Source organism: Bos mutus, chromosome 12 (assembly GCF_027580195.1).
Source record: "Bos mutus isolate GX-2022 chromosome 12, NWIPB_WYAK_1.1, whole genome shotgun sequence".
Classification (NCBI taxonomy): domain Eukaryota; kingdom Metazoa; phylum Chordata; class Mammalia; order Artiodactyla; family Bovidae; genus Bos; species Bos mutus.
This window is the reverse complement of record NC_091628.1, coordinates 79,665,246-79,685,830: the sequence shown is the minus strand read 5'-3', so window position 1 is coordinate 79,685,830 and position 20,585 is coordinate 79,665,246. Positions and strand designations below refer to the sequence as shown.

General features: G+C 42.9%; 1 protein-coding gene across 1 annotated transcript in view; it reads right to left on the bottom strand.

Annotated features, from left to right (window-relative positions):
• Positions 1 to 20,585, bottom strand: part of NALCN (sodium leak channel, non-selective) — a 286,838-nt gene that overhangs the window by 31,142 nt on the left and 235,111 nt on the right. Inside the window, exons 22-28 of the mRNA XM_005899261.3 lie at positions 17,720 to 17,776; positions 17,370 to 17,490; positions 17,151 to 17,282; positions 15,586 to 15,753; positions 13,754 to 13,858; positions 9,664 to 9,770; positions 82 to 202 (exon numbers count right to left, since the gene is read on the bottom strand). Of these exons, the coding sequence (XP_005899323.1) occupies positions 82 to 202; positions 9,664 to 9,770; positions 13,754 to 13,858; positions 15,586 to 15,753; positions 17,151 to 17,282; positions 17,370 to 17,490; positions 17,720 to 17,776 (811 nt within the window). The remainder of the gene's footprint in view (positions 1 to 81; positions 203 to 9,663; positions 9,771 to 13,753; positions 13,859 to 15,585; positions 15,754 to 17,150; positions 17,283 to 17,369; positions 17,491 to 17,719; positions 17,777 to 20,585) is intronic.

Below are 20,585 nucleotides of genomic sequence, written 5' to 3'. Positions count from 1 at the left end.
ACGAAAAAAAAAATACGGTTATCCATCAAAGCCAACGAAAGCAGCTGTGGTCTCGTTCAAAGGATTCCAGTGCGTGCTTACCGGCCCCACACGATGAATAATAACGTCCCTCACTTCCACCCAGCCTTTCAAGGACAGAACTTCAAACAATGCCAGCATTGCATTGCCCACGTTGTCAAAGTTAAAGTTCCGAGGATTTGCCCTGTGGGTCAGAAAGAGGAATGTTCCCGTGATGGTCTGCAGAGAAGCACCCTGAGGCAGTATCTATAACTCTCTCTACTCTTGGGTGCAAAGTGTACCTGGCATTTGGAAGGGAGGGTAGGTGATGTTCGATTACTAACTCATTAACAATGCACCAGCATGTTAGAATTTATTATGCACTTAATTGTTAGGTAATGGGGAGGTGTTCTCAACCCAAAAGGACAAAACACTCTGTGACTACAAGCTCCAGAGGGTCTGCAATGTTTTGGGCTAGTCCTGATTATACTGGGGACTGGTTAGAACTTGTGCAGGAAAGCCTTACAAAGAGGCGCTGGAGTCTGGATGTGAATTTTGGGATAGTTTTACATTAGAAAACCTTTCTAAAGGCATAGATTACAAATTCTGCTGTTAGTACAGAAAGTGTAAAATGAGTTGAATTTGGCCACTTGATTTTATTCTTTGTCATCACGGGAGCAGCAAGCTGTGACCTAGTGGTGCTTTGGGGGTCCTGGGGGTGGTATCGAGCCTGTGGACTTTATCTCTCATTAACTCCGAGAGACTCAACGGATACTACTTATAGACCCCAGTGTTGTTTATACCCGCAGTTAACGTCTGATTTCTAAAACTATTTGGCCCCTCTATTCTGGGTGTGTGTGTGGGGCGGGCGGTTCTGGGCAATGTCTCATTTCCTGTTTTTCTGACACATGTATACTTTTCTCACTAATATCTCTACTATACTGCATCTCCGCCCTCCCCCCACCCCCATTCATTATAGGTCTTAGCCAACAGTTTCATTAACAGAAGAAAATTTTAGTGTTTTTCCCTTTTCTGAGGTTATTTTGAATAATTAAAATATTTAGACAACTACATGCTGGAAAATCCTGACTACCATCACATTTCCTGGATTTGATGAATTGAGCTCAGGATGACTGAATTGAGTATACCTACTGAAGCCTAGCTAGACTATATTTTGATAATTTTTCTTTTTTGCTAGCACATTTATCAAAAGTTAACCTTCATAGGAGGCCAACACTCTTGGGGGAATCTGGTTTAGTATTTTTCTACCAGAGACAGTCATGAGATATACTTTTATAAGTTTATTTTTTTAATGCTAAATATGTGGGAATCTAAAAAGAAAACATAAAGCTGAGACTGACTTGTTTTTAAAGGTTTAGAGCTGATTGCTATATCAGCTTTTTTTCTATGTAATAAAAAAAAAAGCCCCACTCGGAAATACACATTTTGGGCTTCTGATTTGTACTTCTTAAGTATGAAAGTACAGGCATATTCTCTTAGATTTTTCCAACACTCTTTTCTTTTGGCATTTTAATTAAATTTAATATATTTTATAGCAGACAGGAGCAGTAAGGATTCTACAGATGCCAGAATTTTCTTGAATAAGGATTTGGAAAAAAAACACACAACAAAATGAGTCAGCTCTCAGATCTGATGTCAAACTTTCTTACCCATCCATTTTCTTTATGTAAGAAGTGCTTTCTAAGCTGAATTTGCAGCAACCCAAGCTACTTTATATTCTGAATCTTTTAGAAGTTAGAATACGTTAAAATATACTTTTAGGCTAAAACAAGAAAAATAGAATGGAAGATCATAGATTTAAATCACTGGAAGACTAAATAACATTTAAAAAGTCTCAGTTTCAATCATATAAGCTATCTGTTTATGCTGTGTTTCTGATACTAAAATTGGAAAGTTTGAGACCTCACCAACAGAGGACTTCAACAAATCCCAAGCACAATCCATTACTGTCAGTTTTTCTGTGGTCCTTTTGTTTTCTTTTCTGGTTAATTTCTAAAAGCTTATAATCCCCTGATGCTGGGAAAGACTGAGGGCAAGAGGAGAAGTCAACAGAGGATGAGATGGTTGGATGGCATCATGGACTTAACAGACATGATTTGAGCAAACTCCAGGAGATAGTGAAGGACAGGGAAGCCTGGCGTGCTGCAGTCCCCTGGGTTACAAGGAATCGGACACGACTTAGCGACTGAACAGCAGCAAAATCTTGTCCATCCAATTCAGGAAATGAAGAATCAGTTCTGACTCACAATCTGGTCAGTTTTGTACCCCCTGGTGACAAATGCTCCAAGGATCCCAGGTCATGATAAGGAGAGTTGTTCTCCCCTGGGAACATGGAGATGCCTTGGAGGAGAGGAATTTAGCCTCTGCCCTGGGATGTGAAGATGCTGCGAATGGTGCCGTCCAGAATGGTACCTGGTTATCTGACACATCTCTGCCTTTTACTCTAAAGACATCCGAAACTTGCACCTCTTGGAATGCAGGCTTCCATTTTTGCCTTGCTCTTTGGTAACAGCTCTCTGAATTCACTCAGCCAGCAACCGGCTAACCTCTGCCTCGCCCCTCCCTCCCACCTGCCCGTGGCTCCTCCCCCTTCCACCCGCCTAATTCCTATCCACCCTTCATTCCTATCCACCCTTCAGGAGTGAACTGAGTGTCTTCTCTTTTCGGTCCTTCTCCTTGGTCCAGTCTAGTCTGGGTTAGGTGCTTCTCCTGCCACTGCACCCTTCGCCTCTCCTTACCTTAGAATCCAAGGCTGATACACCAGCCTTTTATTATCTTTACCCTGATAATCAGTTTCTTTAAAACTGAAAACTTAAGCCTCGGGACCTCCCTGGTGGTCCCGTGGTTAAGAATCCGCCTGCCTGTGCGGGGGACACTGGTTCGATCTCTGATCCGGGAAGATCGCACACGCCGCGGTGTAACTGAGACCCTGCGCCGCAACTACGGAACCCACGTGCCTAGAGCCGGTGCTCTGCAACTGGAAGTCCATGCAGCGCAACTCGAGAAAGCGCCCGTGCGGCAAGGAAGACCCAGCACAGCCAGAAAGAACTGAATAAACAATGAAAAAAACAAACAAGAAACTTAAGCCTCAAGGCCCCTCCTTGGCCAAGGCCCCTTCTAAGATTCAGGAAGGGCCAGGGAAGTGAGTTTGCATACTCAAACGTTTCTGTTAAATTTAACAGCGCAACGCCGTTTTACACTCTTTTTCTTAGAAAGTGAAAGTGAAGTCGCTCAGTCGTGTCCGACTCTTGGCGATCTCATGGACTGAAGCCCACCAGGCTCCTCCGTCCATGGGATTTTCCAGGCAAGAGTACTGGAGTGGGTTGCCATTGCCTTCTCCGAGAGCATACCCAAATTGTTGGAGGCTTAGACTCCACAGACATCTGATCTCTTTCTCCTAGAATATATCACCGTGTGATCTGAAATTGCCTAGAGGTAAACTTCTGGTGAACTTCCGGTGAATTTAGGGGATTATTTATGCAGCATTAAAACCTCAGCAAGTTGTATTAAACCATTTTGATTTTATTTCCTGTTCTCCACTAGACTTCAAGGTTTTAAGGATCTGAGATCATAGCTTGTCCCCAGTGACAGCGTAATACCTGGAGAAGAGTAAACAGTAAATATATTTATTGCAAAACTGAGCACTTTGTTGACTTCTCTTTCATGCATTTCATTTTCCTAAGTCCCAGATCTCTGCTTAAAACAAAATATACAATGTTTATAATATATACGTTTAATCCTTTTTACCAAGGTAATTTTTATCTCATCAAGTCTAAGTGATTCAGAAGAAGATGAATGTATTCATCTGAAGAGAGAATGCAGAAACCAGACTGCCTCCTGAATTAGCTACTGCATATTTATATCCTAATTATAATTATAAAAACATTCCTCTAGCCCAATTCTGATATAAGTTATTTTCTTAATCATAGTCAATATAAAATTACAAAAATGTCAGCTGCTAACTCTTGATGAGATTATTAGAGAAAGAAAATATGTGAAAACTTTAACGGTTACAAGTTGACATTTATTTGATGAAAAATTTATATTTCGCTAAAACTCACCCAAGTTATTATATTCTGAACAAATGGGAAATAACTATTGTGATAATGTCAAGAGATGTCTCCCTGTTTATGCTTTTAAAATGCCATTGAACTTGAAGTCCTTAACAGTAACTTGCATGCTGCTGCTGCTGCTGCTGCTAAGTCGCTTCAGTTGTGTCTGACTCTGTGTGACCCCATAGACAGCAGCCCACCAGGCTCCCCCATCCCTGGGATTCTCCAGGCAAGAACACTGGAGTGGGTTGCCATTTCCTTCTCCAATGCATGAAAATGAAAAGTGAAAGTGAAGTCGCTCAGTTGTGTTCAACTCTTAGCGACCCCATGGACTGCAGCCTACCAGGCTCCTCCGCCCATGGGATTTTCCAGCAAGAGTACTGGAGTGGGATGCCGCTGCCTTCTCCATAAAACATTATATTTCAATTAGCTGATTTTAAAATCATAGAGAGCTGGTTTTATGGAACAGTGTGAACACCATAGGGTACTACCAGAAATAGTTTACTCTCCTCCCAACACTATCTTCCAGTGTATTCTATTCCCTTCCTGACATCTTACATGCGTGCTTGTTAAGTCACTTCAGTCATGTCTGACTCTGAGACCCCATGGACTGTAGCCCATCAGGCTCATCTGTCCGTGGGACTTTCCAGGGAAGAATACTGGAGTGGGTTGCCATTTCCTACTCCAGGAGGTCTTCCTGACCCAGGGATTGGATCCACGACTCCTGCATTGGCAGGCAGGTTCTTTACCACTTGGGGAGATTCTAAAAATTTTTGGCCACTTTTCACTATATGATGAGCCTCAGTCTAAAATTCCTACTCCATTCAAATCTGTACCAGGATCCTACTCTCAGCAGCTCAAGCCTGACATGTGGTCTGAGGATAGAAAAAGAAGGCCGGCCACTCTGGTCCACTCCTCCCATATGGTGACCACCTGGTTCTTACAAGACAGGGTGGGATTAGCTGGACTTAGAGACATGGGCTCCCGTCTTGTGTATCTGACTCTGCTGGCCTCTGTCCCTGGACCCTTTCTTCTCAGTAGTCACTGTTCTTTCATGAAGCTCAATTTTGTGTTCCCAAGAAATATTCCACGTTTTAATCGTAAACCTGGTCCTTTAACACCTGTCCTACGTACAGATGCTGGACGCATGTTGTTCTGGACGATCGGATAAAACGTCTGAGTTACCCTTCCTGGCCTCCTGTCTCCCTCATCACCATCCCCCAACTCAGGAAGATTCCTTTTCAAGGCCTTTTTTTTTTTTTCCCCAAATACAAACCAACCACCCCAGAGTCCACACCCCAACCACCACCTGTATCCAGCTTTTATACTCGGGGCCACCATCCGCCTGCCCTCAGCACCCCATTGCCAGGGACCAGAGCACTCTGGACGCATCTATGCTCCAGACCCAGGTGTCACTAGTGGTAAAGAACCTGCCTGCCAACATGGGAGACTCAAGAGACAGGGGTTTGATCTCTGGGTTGGGAGGAGGAAATGGCAACCCACTCCAGTATTCTTTTTTTTTTTTTTCCCCCACTCCAGTATTCTTGCCTGGAGAATCTCATGGACAGAGGAGCCTACTGTCCACGGAGTGGCAAAGAGTCAGAGATGACTAAAGCAACTTAGCATGCAAGCGTGCATGCCCCAGAGCCCCTGAGACTATTCAAACCGGCCATCCCTCAGCCTGCTCGCCTGCCTCACATGTCCCTTCCCAGGGAAGCCACAGTAAAGGCTCCCTGCCCCAGCTCTCCCCATCTCTGCCTGCCGATTCACCTGGTGCTTCCCCACGCGGCCCGCTGTGATGTCGTATGCCCCCCTCCACTCCACCAGGAACTACGAGTAGCAAACTATCTTTTCTTTTTCTTTTTGATGTGCATCATTTTCAAAGTCGTTATTGAATTCATTACCATATTGTTTCTGCTTTATGTTTTAGTTTTTTTGGCCCCGAGGCAGGTGGGATTTTAGCTCCCCAATTAGGGATCGAGTCTGCACCCCCTGCACTGGCAGGCAGAGAGCCAACCCCTGGACCACCAGGGAAGTCCTCAAACTATCTTTTCAGGGGTAATTCTCTCTTGATCTGTTGGCTTTACTAATATCTCATATATTCTTTTAGTTAATGAGTTTATTATTATGATTTTATTTTGGCTGTGCTAGGTCTTCCTTGCTGTGCAGGCTTTTCTCCAGTTGCGGCAAGCAGGGTTACTCTCTGGTTGCAGTGCACAGGCTCCTCACTGCAGTGGCTTCTCTTGCAGTGGAGCGGGGGCTCTAGGGCACCCGGGCTTCCCTGGTTGCAGCGTGTGGGCTCAGCAGTGTGACGCACAGGCACACGGCCCTGTGCAGCAGGCTTCCACCAAGAAGGCTCAGGTCAGGTGGCCCTCCTGTAGGGATGACATGGACCTCCACAAACACCAGACTACCTTGTCCTGCCAGCTGGCGAGAAGCAGCTTGCCTGCAACAGCCTCTCTTCTTGCCATGCCAATCTCTGATAGCAGCTGGTCCTCCCGGGAGTGCTCACTTGACCTGGGTGGGGAGCACCCACCACCTTTCCCCATGGTGATGGGAGCTGAAGCACAGCACTCTCTGCTCTTGACTTCATTCACTACCATAACATCATCTTTGAGTGCAGTGGTTTCCTTTACAGAAGCTGGGGGATGGACGTGGATAATGTTTTAGTAAGTTCTCCTGGGATTGAGCTAGTTGGTCTTTTTTAAAATGTCAGAATATTTTATCTTCTAGTGACCTCAGCCTTGAGACTTTAGCCAAAATTGCAAAACAGCAGGGGAAAAAACAAAAACAAAAACTGATGTTCTGATATAAATAAATTATTTAAGGTATAATAATGAGATTTAATCTCACAACAAAATAAACGTTTTGTGCTTCTTTAATTTTTTATGGTAATGTAAATTAGACGGCTTTTCCAGTTAACACTGGGATAAAGATATTCCCATGTGCTATATACTTCTCTACCCATGCTCAAGCCTTATATCCGAAATTAATCTCTTTTCCCATAGTTCTTTGGTATTAGAAAAAACCAATATAAATTGTATTGAATTGTTTATGAAAGTGAATTTCATGTTATAGGAATGCCAAAGCAGGTAATAATGAGTCCTAAGGGTATAACTGGGTGAAACGCTATTCCTTTTAAAGGGTTTTGACATTTAGTAGAGAACATCAATTGGACAAAACAGAGCAGTTGCTGTGGTTCACTCATTATTCTAAGAGGTAAAAATGAAATAAAGAGAAAACAGATAAGGATTTAAAAGGACAAATGAAGCTGACAGAGCCCTCAGTGTATCAGTGAAGCAGACTGAGAGATTCCATTCATAGTTGTTAGGAAAACGGATGAGAACAAAGGTACCAGGCACTTCCGGCTTTGATGTAAATGCTTTGAAAACTTATTTTCAAAAAAAAAAATTTTTTTTAGACAGATACAATCGTGTTACTGATTATTCCCTTCCAGGGTTTCAATAACAAAATCCTTCAAAGGAAATGGGTTTTTAAAATTGAACTAGCTTTATGATTCAGGCTTCTCTACAACTGTTATGAGAACATCATATGAGAACATCTTCCTTAAAGATATGAAGTCAGGATGAGCTTAGTTTTGATTTGATTAACATTATTAAAATTTTAAAAATTGGTTTAAGTAACAATTAATATCTGAACAAGTTTGATAGAAAATCTTTTTCTTTGAAGCCTCACTAATTTTAAAATTTTTTTAATTTATTTTTATAGAAGTAAAGTTGCTTTACAATTGTGTTAGTTTCAGGTGTACAGCAAAGTGATTTCTATATATATAGCATATATATTCTCTATATTTTACATATAATTCTATATAAAATATTTCATATATATTCTTTATATAATTCTCTCTATAATATATTCTATATGTAATTCTCTATATATAGAATATATGTATTCTTTTTCAGATTTTTTTCTATTACAGCTATTATAAGATATTGACTATAGTTCCCGGTGTTCTACAGCACGTCCTTGTTATTTATCTATTTTATATACAGTAGTGTGTATCTGTTCATTCCAAACTTCTAATTTATCCTTCCCTCCCTTTTCGCCTTTGGTAACCATAAGCTGGTTTTCTATGCCTGTGAGTTTATTCCTGGTTTGTAAATAAGTTCATTTGTATCATTCATTTAGATTCTACAGTTAAGGGATAGTACATGTTCCTTGTCTTTCTCTGACTTATTTCGCTTAGGACAATAATCTCTAGGTCCATCCACGTTGCTGCAGATGGCATTATTTCCTTCTTTTCTGTAAGTCTCACTGATTTTTAAAGTGTGAATTCAGACACACACTTTAAGCTATTGGAAAGATTTTGCAGTGATTTCATTAGTTTCACGAAGCGATCTGGGACTTAAGAGTATTACTTGCTCTCTTACTTACTTTATTGCAGTTTTGCATCCTACTGTAATGCAGTGCTTTGCCTTGCATTACTTTTAAGTAACTCTTTAGTTTCATGCCATATTATGCTGCTTTAAAACCTTATACTAGAGATACCTACACATAACATGGATAGACCAAGAAGGCATTATGCTAAGTGAACGTATCAGACAGAGAAAGACAAATACTGCATACTAGCACTTATATGTCGGAGGAGGCAATGGCACCCCACTCCAGTACTCTTGCCTGGAAAATCCTATGGCTGGAGGAGCCTGGTAGGCTGCGGTCCATGGGGTCGCTAAGAGTCGGACACGACTGAGCGACTTCACTTTCCCTTTTCACTTTCATGCATTGGAGGAGGAAATGGCAACCCACTCCAGTGTTCTTGCCTGGAGAATCCCAGGGACGGGGGAGTCTGGTGGGCTGCCGTCTATGGGGTCGCAGAGAGTCGGACACGACTGATGCGACTTAGCAGCAGCAGCAGCAGCAGCAGCAGCGCGTATATGTGGACTCCAAAGGAGCAAAACGAAACCACTGACCCCCAACGAAAGTCATAGAAAAAAGGGATCAGACTCATGACTACCAGAGGCAGGGATGGCTGGGCGGGGCAGGGAGTGGAGGAAGGTGGGCAGAGGTACAAACTTCCTGTTTTAAGGAAAATAAATCCTAGGGCTGTAATGTACAATACGGGGACTATAGTTAACACCGCCGTATGATACACAGGGAAGCTGATAAGAGACTAGATCCTGAGTTCTCACCACAAAGAGAACTGTTTTTTTCTTTCTACTGGGTCTATGTGAGATGAAAAGTGAAAGTGAAAGTTGCTCAGTCGTGTCCGACCCTGTGCGACCCCATGGACTATACAGTCCATGGACTTCTCCAGGCCAGAATACTGGAGTGGGTAGCCTTTCCCTTCTACAGGGGGTCTTCCCAACCCAGGCATCAAACCCAGGTCTCCCTTATTGCAGGTGGATTCTTTACCAGCTGAGCCACATGGGAAGCCCATAAGAGATGATGGCTGTTAATTAAACCCACTGTGGTAATCGTTTTACAATACGTGTAAATCAAACCATCACACTGTATGCCTTAAGCTTATATAGTGACATGTGGCAATTATTTCTCAATAAAATTGGCGGGGGGGCTGGAAACCCTGATGCTGACAAATATAGCATTTTTCAGGATATTTTTCTGATATGCTTACCAAACACGGGGCACCCAAAATCCAGGTTTTTTCTCTCCAGGTCTTAATTTTAAATTTAAGTTCTTGGACACACTCACATTAATTCTGAATATTCCATTACAATCTTCCTAAAACAGGGGGAAAAAAATAAAAGGATGAAGAGAGGAATCTGGTTAGAAAATGAATTCAGAAAAGATAAAAGATCAGCAACACTTAAAAAAAATTTTATTACTATTTTATTTTTTAACTTTACAATATTGTATTGGTTTTGCCATATATCAAAATGAATCTGCCACAGGTATACATGTGTTCCCCATCCTGAACCCTCCGCCCTCCTCCATCCCCATACCATCCCTCTGGGTTGTCCCAGTGCACCAGCCCCAAGCATCCAGTACACTTTTTATACAGAACAACAGAGGTCTTCTATCTAATAACACAGATGTGCACAGCGACTCAGCTAGTAGTGATAAAGACTTCAGAGATAAGCAGGTGAAAGTTGATGCTAAGACTGTTTAGTAAGTGGCCAGTATTAACAAGTGAACTGACATTCTTCCAAGGAGAGATACACATAGCCAACGAGCACATGAAAGACACTCTGCAGCATCAGTCATGAAAGTGAAAGCTGCTCAGTTGTGTCTGACTCTTTGCAACCCCATGGACTATATAGTCCGTGGAAGTTTCCAGGCCAGAATACTGGAGTGGGTAGCCTTTTCCTTCTCCAGGCAATCTTCCCAACCCAGGGGCTGAACCAGGGTCTCCTGCATTGCAGGTGGATTCTTTACCATCTGAGCTATGAGGGAAGCCCCCATTAGTCATGAGGGAAATTGAAATCAAAACCACAATGGAAAACCATTTCTTACTCACAAAGAAGGCTGTAATCAGGAAGTCAAACAATGACAAGCTTTGATGAGGACGTGCAGGAATTCTAATCCTTATACTACAGTTCTCAAACCCTGCTGGTGGATGGGAACTGGTGAAGCCACTTTGCAAACTAGTGTGGCAGGTCCTTTAAATGATTAAACTGAGAGCTACCGTATGAACCAGAAACTCTTCTCCTAGATATCTACCCAAGAGAAATGAAACATATATCCACATGCAAAGTTGTACACGAGTGTTTATATCATTATCATCATAAATAGCATTCTTTATAGTTGCCCAATGGTGGAAACAATTCACATGTCCATCACTGAACAAATACATAAACACATGGGGTATAGCCACACAATGGAATATAACTCAGCCATAACCATGATGCAGTACTGATAGATGCTACACGATGGATGAACCCTGAAGACATGATGCCAAGTGGAAGAACCCAGCCATCAAACATCACATGTTACATGATTCCAGCTGGAAACACGGCATCAACAGCACAAGCGTCATGACCTTTAAATGCGAGTTTATGATCCAGATGTTGGGGGTATGTAGTTCCCTCTTTCCCTTGAGTTTGTCTCTTCTTTTATAAAAGTGAACGGAAGATCCAAGGCAGAACTTGGATATCCCCTTCAACCACTGGCTCACTTGACCTTGGCGTCTTATGTGAGGACGAGAAAAGAACTCGTTCTGTTACAAAGACCCAGACTGTGTCTCGCTACACCAATTTCTTTTCAATTGTTCTGCTCGCTCTCAAAGGCCTTTGTAAAGGCTAAGTTTTCTTAGACTTTCCTTATGAGCTTTCCACACAGGCATCTTTGTTCTGGGAAAAAGGTTACATGCCTTGTGGTATCTGTGTGTCTGTCCGTCCACCGTGTTTCCTTGACCCCTACACAAGTCACCACCTTTTGGGCTGAGGCTCTTAGGCCATTATTACTCTATTGAGTCATCCAAGATTTCTACAAGATTCATCCTGAAAGTAGTTATTATCTTTCTGGCCTCTATTCAGGGTGGACCTAAAATAACCCTGCCTTCCTTACATGAGCTCGTGGACTAATGCATCAGCTCATTATTACTGCCTTCATTTAGCCTGTTTGGTACACCATAACCTTTTTACCATGTTTCTTTTAGGTCTTCTCATGTTTATCAAAGTTCCCGGAACCTCTGGGGAGTGGACTTAAAGGAAGCAGCAACCTTGTGGAACAACTTAAGGTCTGCCTGACCTAAGCCTGTCTCTTCTGCTACGCCTCTTCCTGAAAATCTCATGTTAACATGACTGATAACGTATCTGGACAAAGATGTTACCTTTATCTTATAATGATTTGAGAGCTATTAAGCTTTATGATTGCTGTTCAGTTGCTGTTCAGTTGTGTCTGAACTCTTTGCAACCCCATGGACTGCATCAAGCCAGGCTTCCCTGTCCTGCACTATCTCCCAGAGTTTGCTCAAACTCATGTCCATTGAGTCGGTGATGCCATCCAACCATCTCATCCTCTGTTGCCCCCTTCTCCTCCTGCCCTCAATTCTTCCCAGAATCAGGGTCTTTTTCAATAAGTCATCTCTTCAAAACAGGTGGCCAATGTATTGGAGCTTCAGCATCAGTCCTTCCAATGAATATTCAGGGTTGATTTCCTTTAGGATTGACTGGCTTGATCTCCTTGCTGTCCAAGGGACTCTAAGAGTCTTCTCCAACACGACAGTTCGAAGGCATCAATTCAGTGCTCAGCCTTGTTTATTGTCCAGCTCTCACATTCGTACATGACTACTGGAAAAACCGTAGCTTTGACCATATGGACCTTTGTCGGCAAAGTGATATCTCTGCTTTTTAAGATGCTGTTTAGGTTTGTCATAACTTTTCTTCCAAGGAGCAAGTGTCTTTTAATTTCATGGCTGAGAGTTAGTAAACTTTATAATCAGAAGTCTCAAAATGTAACAGTGGTTACAGTAATATAAAATCTATGTTAGATAGCCATATTTGCTGGAAATACGGAAATAAGTAGTACAGTCAGCTCTGGTAGCATGTTTTAATGGACTTAAGGCATTATTTTACCTGGATGGAAGAGGAAATACTCTTGCTAGTTTATACATAAGCAGAACTGGGTTCACTCCATTAACCTACTTGTAACAGCTGGCAGGATTCTAAGAGAATGGGACAGAGGGCTGTGCAGCAGAGATTGGCTAATTATTAACCAAAGTCTACCCTCTTGTCTACAGAATACACCACTCAACTACACACCATAGGTTCCCTTCAGCCCAGGGAGGGTACACCTTTTCCAGTGGGACATGGGGAGCAGGGAAGTCAGAGGTGCTACTCCCAGGCTCAGCCCATTGTCCTCCAAGAGATGGTTTTCTGTTCCTAACTGCCAGCTACACAGAGATGTCTTTGAAGACGGCAAAGGGTGGGGACACAGGACAGAAGAAACGTGAGACCTCGCATCGTCATTCGGAGGGCAGCTGTCTGAATTATTCAACATGCAACACATTCATTTCATTACGTTCAGCTACTGACGTACGGGGGCTGTTTCAGCTTTCTCTCAGAACATCGGCCAAGGAAAGAGAAAGAAATGAATAGAGGGAATTCCCTGGCGGTCAATTTCAACAAAATTGAAATTGAACTGCTGGCAGTCCAGCGGTTAAGACCCCGTGGTCCCATTGCTAGGGGCCCGGGTTCAATCCCTGGTTGGTGAACTAGGGCTCCACAAGCCTTGTGGCATGGACAAAAAAGAAAAGAGTAGAATCAAGAGCATTCGAGTTTGGGTCTTAGCTGTTTTCATGGGGGAGACTGTGGGAAGTAAAGAGATAATGCGGGGTCCTGACTTCCTAATGGAGGAATGTAGAATGGATAAGTCATAAGAAGGCGCGGAAGTCAAACTTTGCCTTTTATATTGGGGGGAGGGTGCTGTTTGCTAATATGAATGTCAGGTCACTGCAGAGGCAGGATTCAGTTAGGGAAGAACTAAAGGAAAGTTTTCACATGGAATCTGGGGTGTCTACACCGAAGACGTCAATAGTGGCTGGACTCTGGAATAGGTGAGGAGAGTAGGATTGAGGAGGACGCATCTGAGATGCGTTTTCATCTTATAAACCTTCACCCGCTGGAAGAGACACACCTCTGCAAAGGGAGTCCACGGAAAGAGTATCCCTAGAGTTCTGTTCTCATGGGAGCCTCTGTACATGGTTACCCAGGGATGGTAAACGTCCCGGATTTTCATCCCCAAAGACAGAAAGGACATCTTACCCTTCTAATAATGTTGGGATCATTGCATTTGGCCAGTTTTCCAGCAAAAAGCTGAACTCCAAAACTTGCAAAAACTAGCATTAAGGTCAGCAAGAGAATGGAGACCTGGAAGAAATGGGTGAGATAGCAAATCTCTTAGTAATACATTTATAATAGGTTTGGTTTGAGCACTGATATGAACAGGACTTTTCAGAAAACATGGGACAATATTCACAGTCTTTGGATATTATCTTTTAATGCCTCCCCCACAGGTCATTCAATTAACCTGACTGTAAGGTTAAAAAGAGGAAATTAACAGGTTTGGCATTTTTAGGATAAAAACACATGACTTTCACATAAGAACACAGGCTAAGGTATTTTTGATATGAGTTGGACCTGTCTGATTTTGAAATCAACACGTTGCTTTATTTTATTGAATGGAACAAAGGAAAAATGGTGAAATAATTCTGTTTCCCCCATTCCCAAAAAATGGATTCATATGTCTGCTAGCAGGGCCTAAGTAAGAGGGACTGTGGCTTCGCTTTCTTGGGGGCCCCAGAGCTGAGGCCGTGCGAAGGCCCCGCACACAGAGGGTGTGAGATCACACATTCCTGAACAGCAAATCTGGTGGGTGGCTGCCGCGCCCTCTGCTGGATGACTGTTTTGGTCTCAGCAGAGAAAGATGCAAACACGCTGAACACACCACTCATCTGTGCTGGCCGAATCATCTAAACAGATCTCTTAGAGACACCAAAATTACACAGAGCCGTTCTCTGCATCAAGACTCAGACAGACCATTTGCTAAACCCTATCAGGGTTGAAAGATGCACGCACGTTTGCTGTCAGGAAAATTCACTGTGCTTCTGTTTTCCCTCAGTTCCAGCTGTGGGAAAAGCCTCTGTGTTATGGTTGTAGTGCAAACAAAACAAAATTGAATTTTAAACACAGCTTTTGAAAAAATGTTAGCATCTATGAATGTCTGCCTGTAGGATCATAATAGCCTGTCTTTAAAATACTTTAGAATCAACCCCAGCTACAGCTGTTCTCTCACTACAGGTGTGTCTCTAGCAAGCAAGATACAAAACAAGCTTATATAAGTCAATTCATGTTTTCCATGCACACGCAGAACTCAACTTTAATGAAAAGAATCCTGTGTTCCCTCCCCTATAAGGCAAAGCTTCTTCTTTAACAGACTGTGAGCAAAGAGGCTCTTCCTCATCTGCGGTTCTACTCTTAAAAGACCCTAAATCAATTATTTGCTCAATTAAGAATTATATTTTCTTCTCAATCATATTTCTGAGTATTCATAACTGTGTATTGAGGTTACTTAAAGTAAGGCACACCTGTGTGTTACAGTTTTGAAGAGTTGTTTTATGTTAACACTCCAAAGATCAAGGTGAAATTTTGTGCTATATGAGTGTGGGGACACAGAAAATGAGATTATGAGCCCAGACCTGTGAACTCCTATTATCACTTGTGAAGTTGATAGTGTTGAATTTTATTCTTAATTTCCAGATTTAGCAACTAAAACCCAGCATAGAATTTAGGCTCAAGAGTTAGGAGTGGAAGTGTCAACAGTACTAGCTCTTCGGATTCTCCTTCCATTGCACTTTCCAGAGAGCTTCCCTTTAATTTACTATAAATGTTGGATGAATTAAATACACTAATAAGCCAGAGGCATCCAGGTGTCAAGTCTTTGAATATGTGTTGTGTTTTTCTAGTACCTTTATAATCCTCTTGGAGTAAACAAAACGGTAGACTGAACCTTGATGAGCAAGACTCACTTCATTCTTTCATTTGCTACAGTAAGAGCTAGACCATGTGACCAGAAGCAAAGGGTGACTGTAACATACCAGAAAAATTTCCTTAAAGCCGCTGAAAAGTTCTCGAACAACTTTCCTCATCTGAGGCACCAGCTTGAATATGCGCAGTGGTCGCAGGCAGCGGAGAACCAGTAAGAGCTGAGCTCCAGACTCCGCAGGCACGTTTTGGGGCATCCAACAAAGAAATATCAAGCTCACCTGGAGGGAAAAAAATAACCTCCCGAATTTATGCAATTTATCCTCTACTATCTACGTTTATGGTGAGCTAACTGGCCACAAGTTTCCTTTAGCAGAGATTTCATGTGTCATGTAGGACAAGTGTTCACTGGACGTATTAAGACATGTAACTCAGCTCTATGGACTCGATCCAGACCTGTGAGCAGCCCCCAAAGAAGTCGTCAGGTGTCTGCAGGAATGAAATAGGGGTCCCCACACCCACGGTGTGGGGACATAGGTACATCCTGCCCCCATCTTTCAACATATACACTGGAGGCTCTATAGACATCAGCAGGATAGAAATTCCTTTGATCAAGGATACTAAACCTCACACTTGACTGAATACTTGCTGCTGCTGCTGCTAAGTCGCTTCAGTCGTGTCTGACTCTGTGAGACCCCATGGACTGCAGCCCACCAGGCTTCTCTGTCCTTGGGATTCTCCAGGCAAGAACACTGGAGTGGGTTGCCATTTCCTTCTCCAATGCATGAAAGTGGAAAGTGAAAGTGAAGTCGCTCAGTCGTGTCTGACTCTTAGTGACTCCATGGACTGCAGCCTACCAGGCTCCTCCATCCATGGGATTTTCCGGGCAACAGTACTGGAGTGGGGTGCCATTGCCTTCTCCGACTGAATACTTACTATTTTGTTAATGATCTAAACGTGCTACATGCTAACAGTCATAATTTTGTTTGTTGTGTTGGAAAAGGCATTGATTTCATGCCTTCTTGGACAAACAGAAAGAGAAATTTCTTAGAGTCCTCTACTGTGGTTTTCCCATTTAGTTTTTTTGGGAGGTGGCTCCACTGCACGGCATGTGGGATCTTAGTTCCTTGACCAGGGATGGAACCCATGCCCCCTGGAGTGGAAGTGCTGAGTCTTAAGCAACTGGACTGCCAGGAAATTCCGCCCCCCACCTCATTTAGTTTAAACAGACAGTTGAATGGTTACGTTCTTTGGCCTGGTATTTTATTTTATTCCTGGTGTTGGAATTGGAAGAGTGGTCCAACCATACTCTATTTATTTTCAGTGATAAGCGACTCACTGATCAATTATATGATGTAGTTATTTTTTAGTACAGGTGCCATAAGAATTGTGGCATGCAAACTAGATTTGATATCTTAGACATCATTAATGCATGTCTTTTGTACACATGAATGTAGTTGATGTATCTGAACCATATCCATGAATATTTTTAATGCTTTTTATTTAGATTTTTACATGCAAGCCATTTATCTGCCTATAATAGACTGTGACTCTACTTAAGAACTCAGTTATGGCAGCTGAACCTCTGTGACTCACGTATCTCACTCTTGTACCAAGAAATGCAGGCAATTTGACAAAATCATTCCATTTTGTATTTAGGAACTAACAGAAGACTTACAAGATATATAAATATGTCCATTACGCCACCAAAGTCCCTGATGACAGCGGTCGGAGTGAAAAATAGGCCATCTGCCATAATCTTCAGATTAAGCTCAATGCTCATGAATATCACAAACACATACTCGGCAATCTGAAATGGTCAGAAGGCAGTCTGGTCACCACGAATGCAAAAATCACAGGTCAGTGTTTCTCTGCTGACCTGATAGGGCAGCAGTACCTGCAACGTAGGTGTGTGCATCACTCTTCGAAAGGGGGATTCGAACATCATGGAGATGCAGGAGCAGATGGTTACGATGATCATGACCCAGTCCAGGTAAGTCACCAAGCCCAGTAAGTCACTGCCGAAGACCAAACAAAAGTGAGAAATGCAAATCCTCTGAGAAAAGTTGCTAAAAGTCATAGATGATGCTTCTGTGAGTCTAGAAACGTTGACTGGCATTTTAAAAATGAATGTCCAACTGTCTATTTCATATCATGATATAGAAACAAAATAAAAAAAAATTTTAAATGTTTATGCAGTTAGTGGAACTTCAAATGTGCATGGAAAACAGAGTTTGTAATGCTTACTAAAGTTGGTGGTACTTTGTATTTTTCACAGCTCCTGTGACCGGATCTGTTTTAGATCTGTAAGAGAGAACAAACACAGAAATTCTGCCAATAGCATGCATGTTACAACTTGGCTTGTAGTATGCATAAACATCCCAGCTACCTAAACTCTCTTTCAAATCCTCTACAAAATGTCTCCTACATATATGTTAACTGTATGTGACTTTGGAAGGCAGAGAATACTAGATGGAAGAAAATCAGAAGTTTCAGTGGATGGTTTGCTGTTCAGTCACTAAGTTGTGTCCGACTCTTTGCAACTTCATGGACGGCAGCACACCAGGCTTTCCTGTCTTTCACCATCTCCTGGAGTTTGCTCAAACTCATGTCCATGGAGTTGGTGATGCTATCCAACCAGCTCATCCTGTGTTGATCCTTCTCCTTTTGCCTTCAGTCTTTCCCAGCATCAGGGTCTTTTCCAGTGAGTCAGCTTTTCACATCAGGTGGCCAAAGTATTGGAGCTTCAGCTTTAGCATCAATCCTTCCAATGAATATTCAGGGTTGATTTCCTTTAGGATTGACTGACTTGATTTCCTTGCTGTCCAAGGGATTCTCAAGAATTTTCTCTAGCACCACGGTTCCAAAGCATCAAATCTTCAGTGTTCAGCATCGAAGATGCTTTATGGTCAAATCTTCTTTATGGTCCAACTCAAGTTTAAGGTTTTCAGAATGCTTGATTTTAGGATTCATGATTCCACTCAACAATGTCTGACTAGGATATTACAAAATCAAATTTTGACCTCCATTTAAAAGTATGCAAACTCTTTGCCTTAGCAGATCAAGGATGTTCCTCATAATTATTTAATTAACTAGAAGTAGATTAATTAAGTAGAACTCTTCACTCTGTATTTCACTGTGATCTTGCTGAGTAATTTATGTAGAGTTTCTTGGGGGTGTGATTTATACCTTTGACTTCCAGGAAGCCCATGAGCAGTCTTCGGTGAAACTCCTCATCCTCTGTGTGTGTGTGTTTCCAGTTACAGTAAAATTTTTCTGGGGCCACTGGAGGTGCGTTGCTGACATAAGAGAATTAGAGCACAGGATACAAAGTGGAGAATCCCCAATTAGATGTAAACATGGAAGCAACCAATGGGATAATTCAAGATGAAAAGCCCACTTTAGGAACAGATCAAATCAACCCTACACTGTCAGTCTCTTTCTACTTAGTGAAAACTCAGAGTTTTCAATCATTACTAAGGTGCTTTTAACGGTGAAGGTCTTTCTAGAATAGCAGGAAGAACATAGATTGGCAGTCAGAGAGGGTCATGCCATAGCTAATGTTCCTGGGCAAAGCCCTCAGCTACATGCCCTCCTGTGCTGGGAGGGGGCACAAATGGGCCCCAGTGGCTCCTGAGGTCTCCTCCAGCTCTGAGGGGCTTAGTTTCCTGTTGCTGTCATTCAGTCACTCAGTCATGTCCGACTCTTGTGCCTCCATGGACTGCAGCCCGCCAGGCTTCTCTGTCCATGGGATTCTCCAGGTGAGAATACTGGAGTGGATTGCCACGCCCTCCTCCAGGAGATCTTCCCGACCCAGGGATCGAACCCAGATCTCCTGCAGTGCAGGTGATTCTTTAGCACTGAGCCACCAGGGAAGCCCTTCATGAGTCTCCTAGGGCCGCTGGGACAAAGCACAGCAGGCTGAGTGGCTTAGACAGCAGAAACTTCTCCCAGTTCTGGAGGCGCACACCTGGGTTCAAGGTACTGGAGGGTCGGTTCCTTCGGAGGCTGTGAGGGAGGAATCTGCTCCAGCCTCTCTCCTTGGCCTGAAGACGGCTGTCCCCTCCCTGTGTCTTCACATTGCCCCTCCTCTACAGCAATCTGCGTCCCGATTTCCTCATCTTATAAGGATGCCAGTCTTATTGGATTAGGGCCACCTGAATGACTTCATTTTAATCTAATTACCTCTGTAAAGTCCTTCTCTCCAAGTAAGGTCACATTCCGAGGGCTTCAACATTTGAATTTCTTCGGACGAGGGTGACACGATTTAGTCCAATATGCTACTAATAATGGCATCAGGGAAGGTCCAGCTACTGAATGGGAAGTTTTCACACGTTCTTGCACTTCCCTGGTGGTCCAGTGGTTAAGACTTCGCCTTCCAATGCAGGGGGTGCAGGTTCCACCCCTGGTCGAGAAGTCAAGATCCCATGTGCCTCATGCTCAAAACACCAAAGCATAAAACAGAAGTAATGTTGTAACAAGTTCAAAAAAGACTTTTAAAAGATCTGCATTAAAAACATTAAAAAATTTTTTTAACACTTTTTCCAGGATTCATAATGTCCTCTGGATGTTTACTTCAATTACACATGACAAGAGTCTCACTTCCTCCATCGGCTGCTTGCTAAACTTGGCTCGGCTTGTCCCAAATGCACTGTCCCGTGGGCTGACCACCCTGACAGCCTCTCACACGACTTCTTCCACAAAGGGAGGTCCAGGGACCCTGGCCAGTGGGTTTTCTCGTAACAGTCGGTAATGGAAGCCCTAGTCAGCTTGATCTCTATTTTGTCGTGCATAGAATCTCTATTATTCTAGAATGAAGGTGTTTTGACCACAAAGAAACAAGTCTAAAAGAAGACACGGGCAGTGACCTTCACTATGGCATTCCGTCTCCCCTTGTTTGAGTGCTTCCAAAGTAAAATATGGAGCTAACCAGCGGGACACAAACATGTTGGGTGTCCCTGGAACAAGTGACAGTGGCTGTGAAGTGCTTTGTGACCGTGCGTGTTGTATAATGTTGACTACGTGCAGCCATCACCCGTCGGCCGCCCAGCCCGGAGGAGCAGCGTGATTAATTAGCCCGCAGTCTGTCTGGTGACCCCATTAGGATGACACG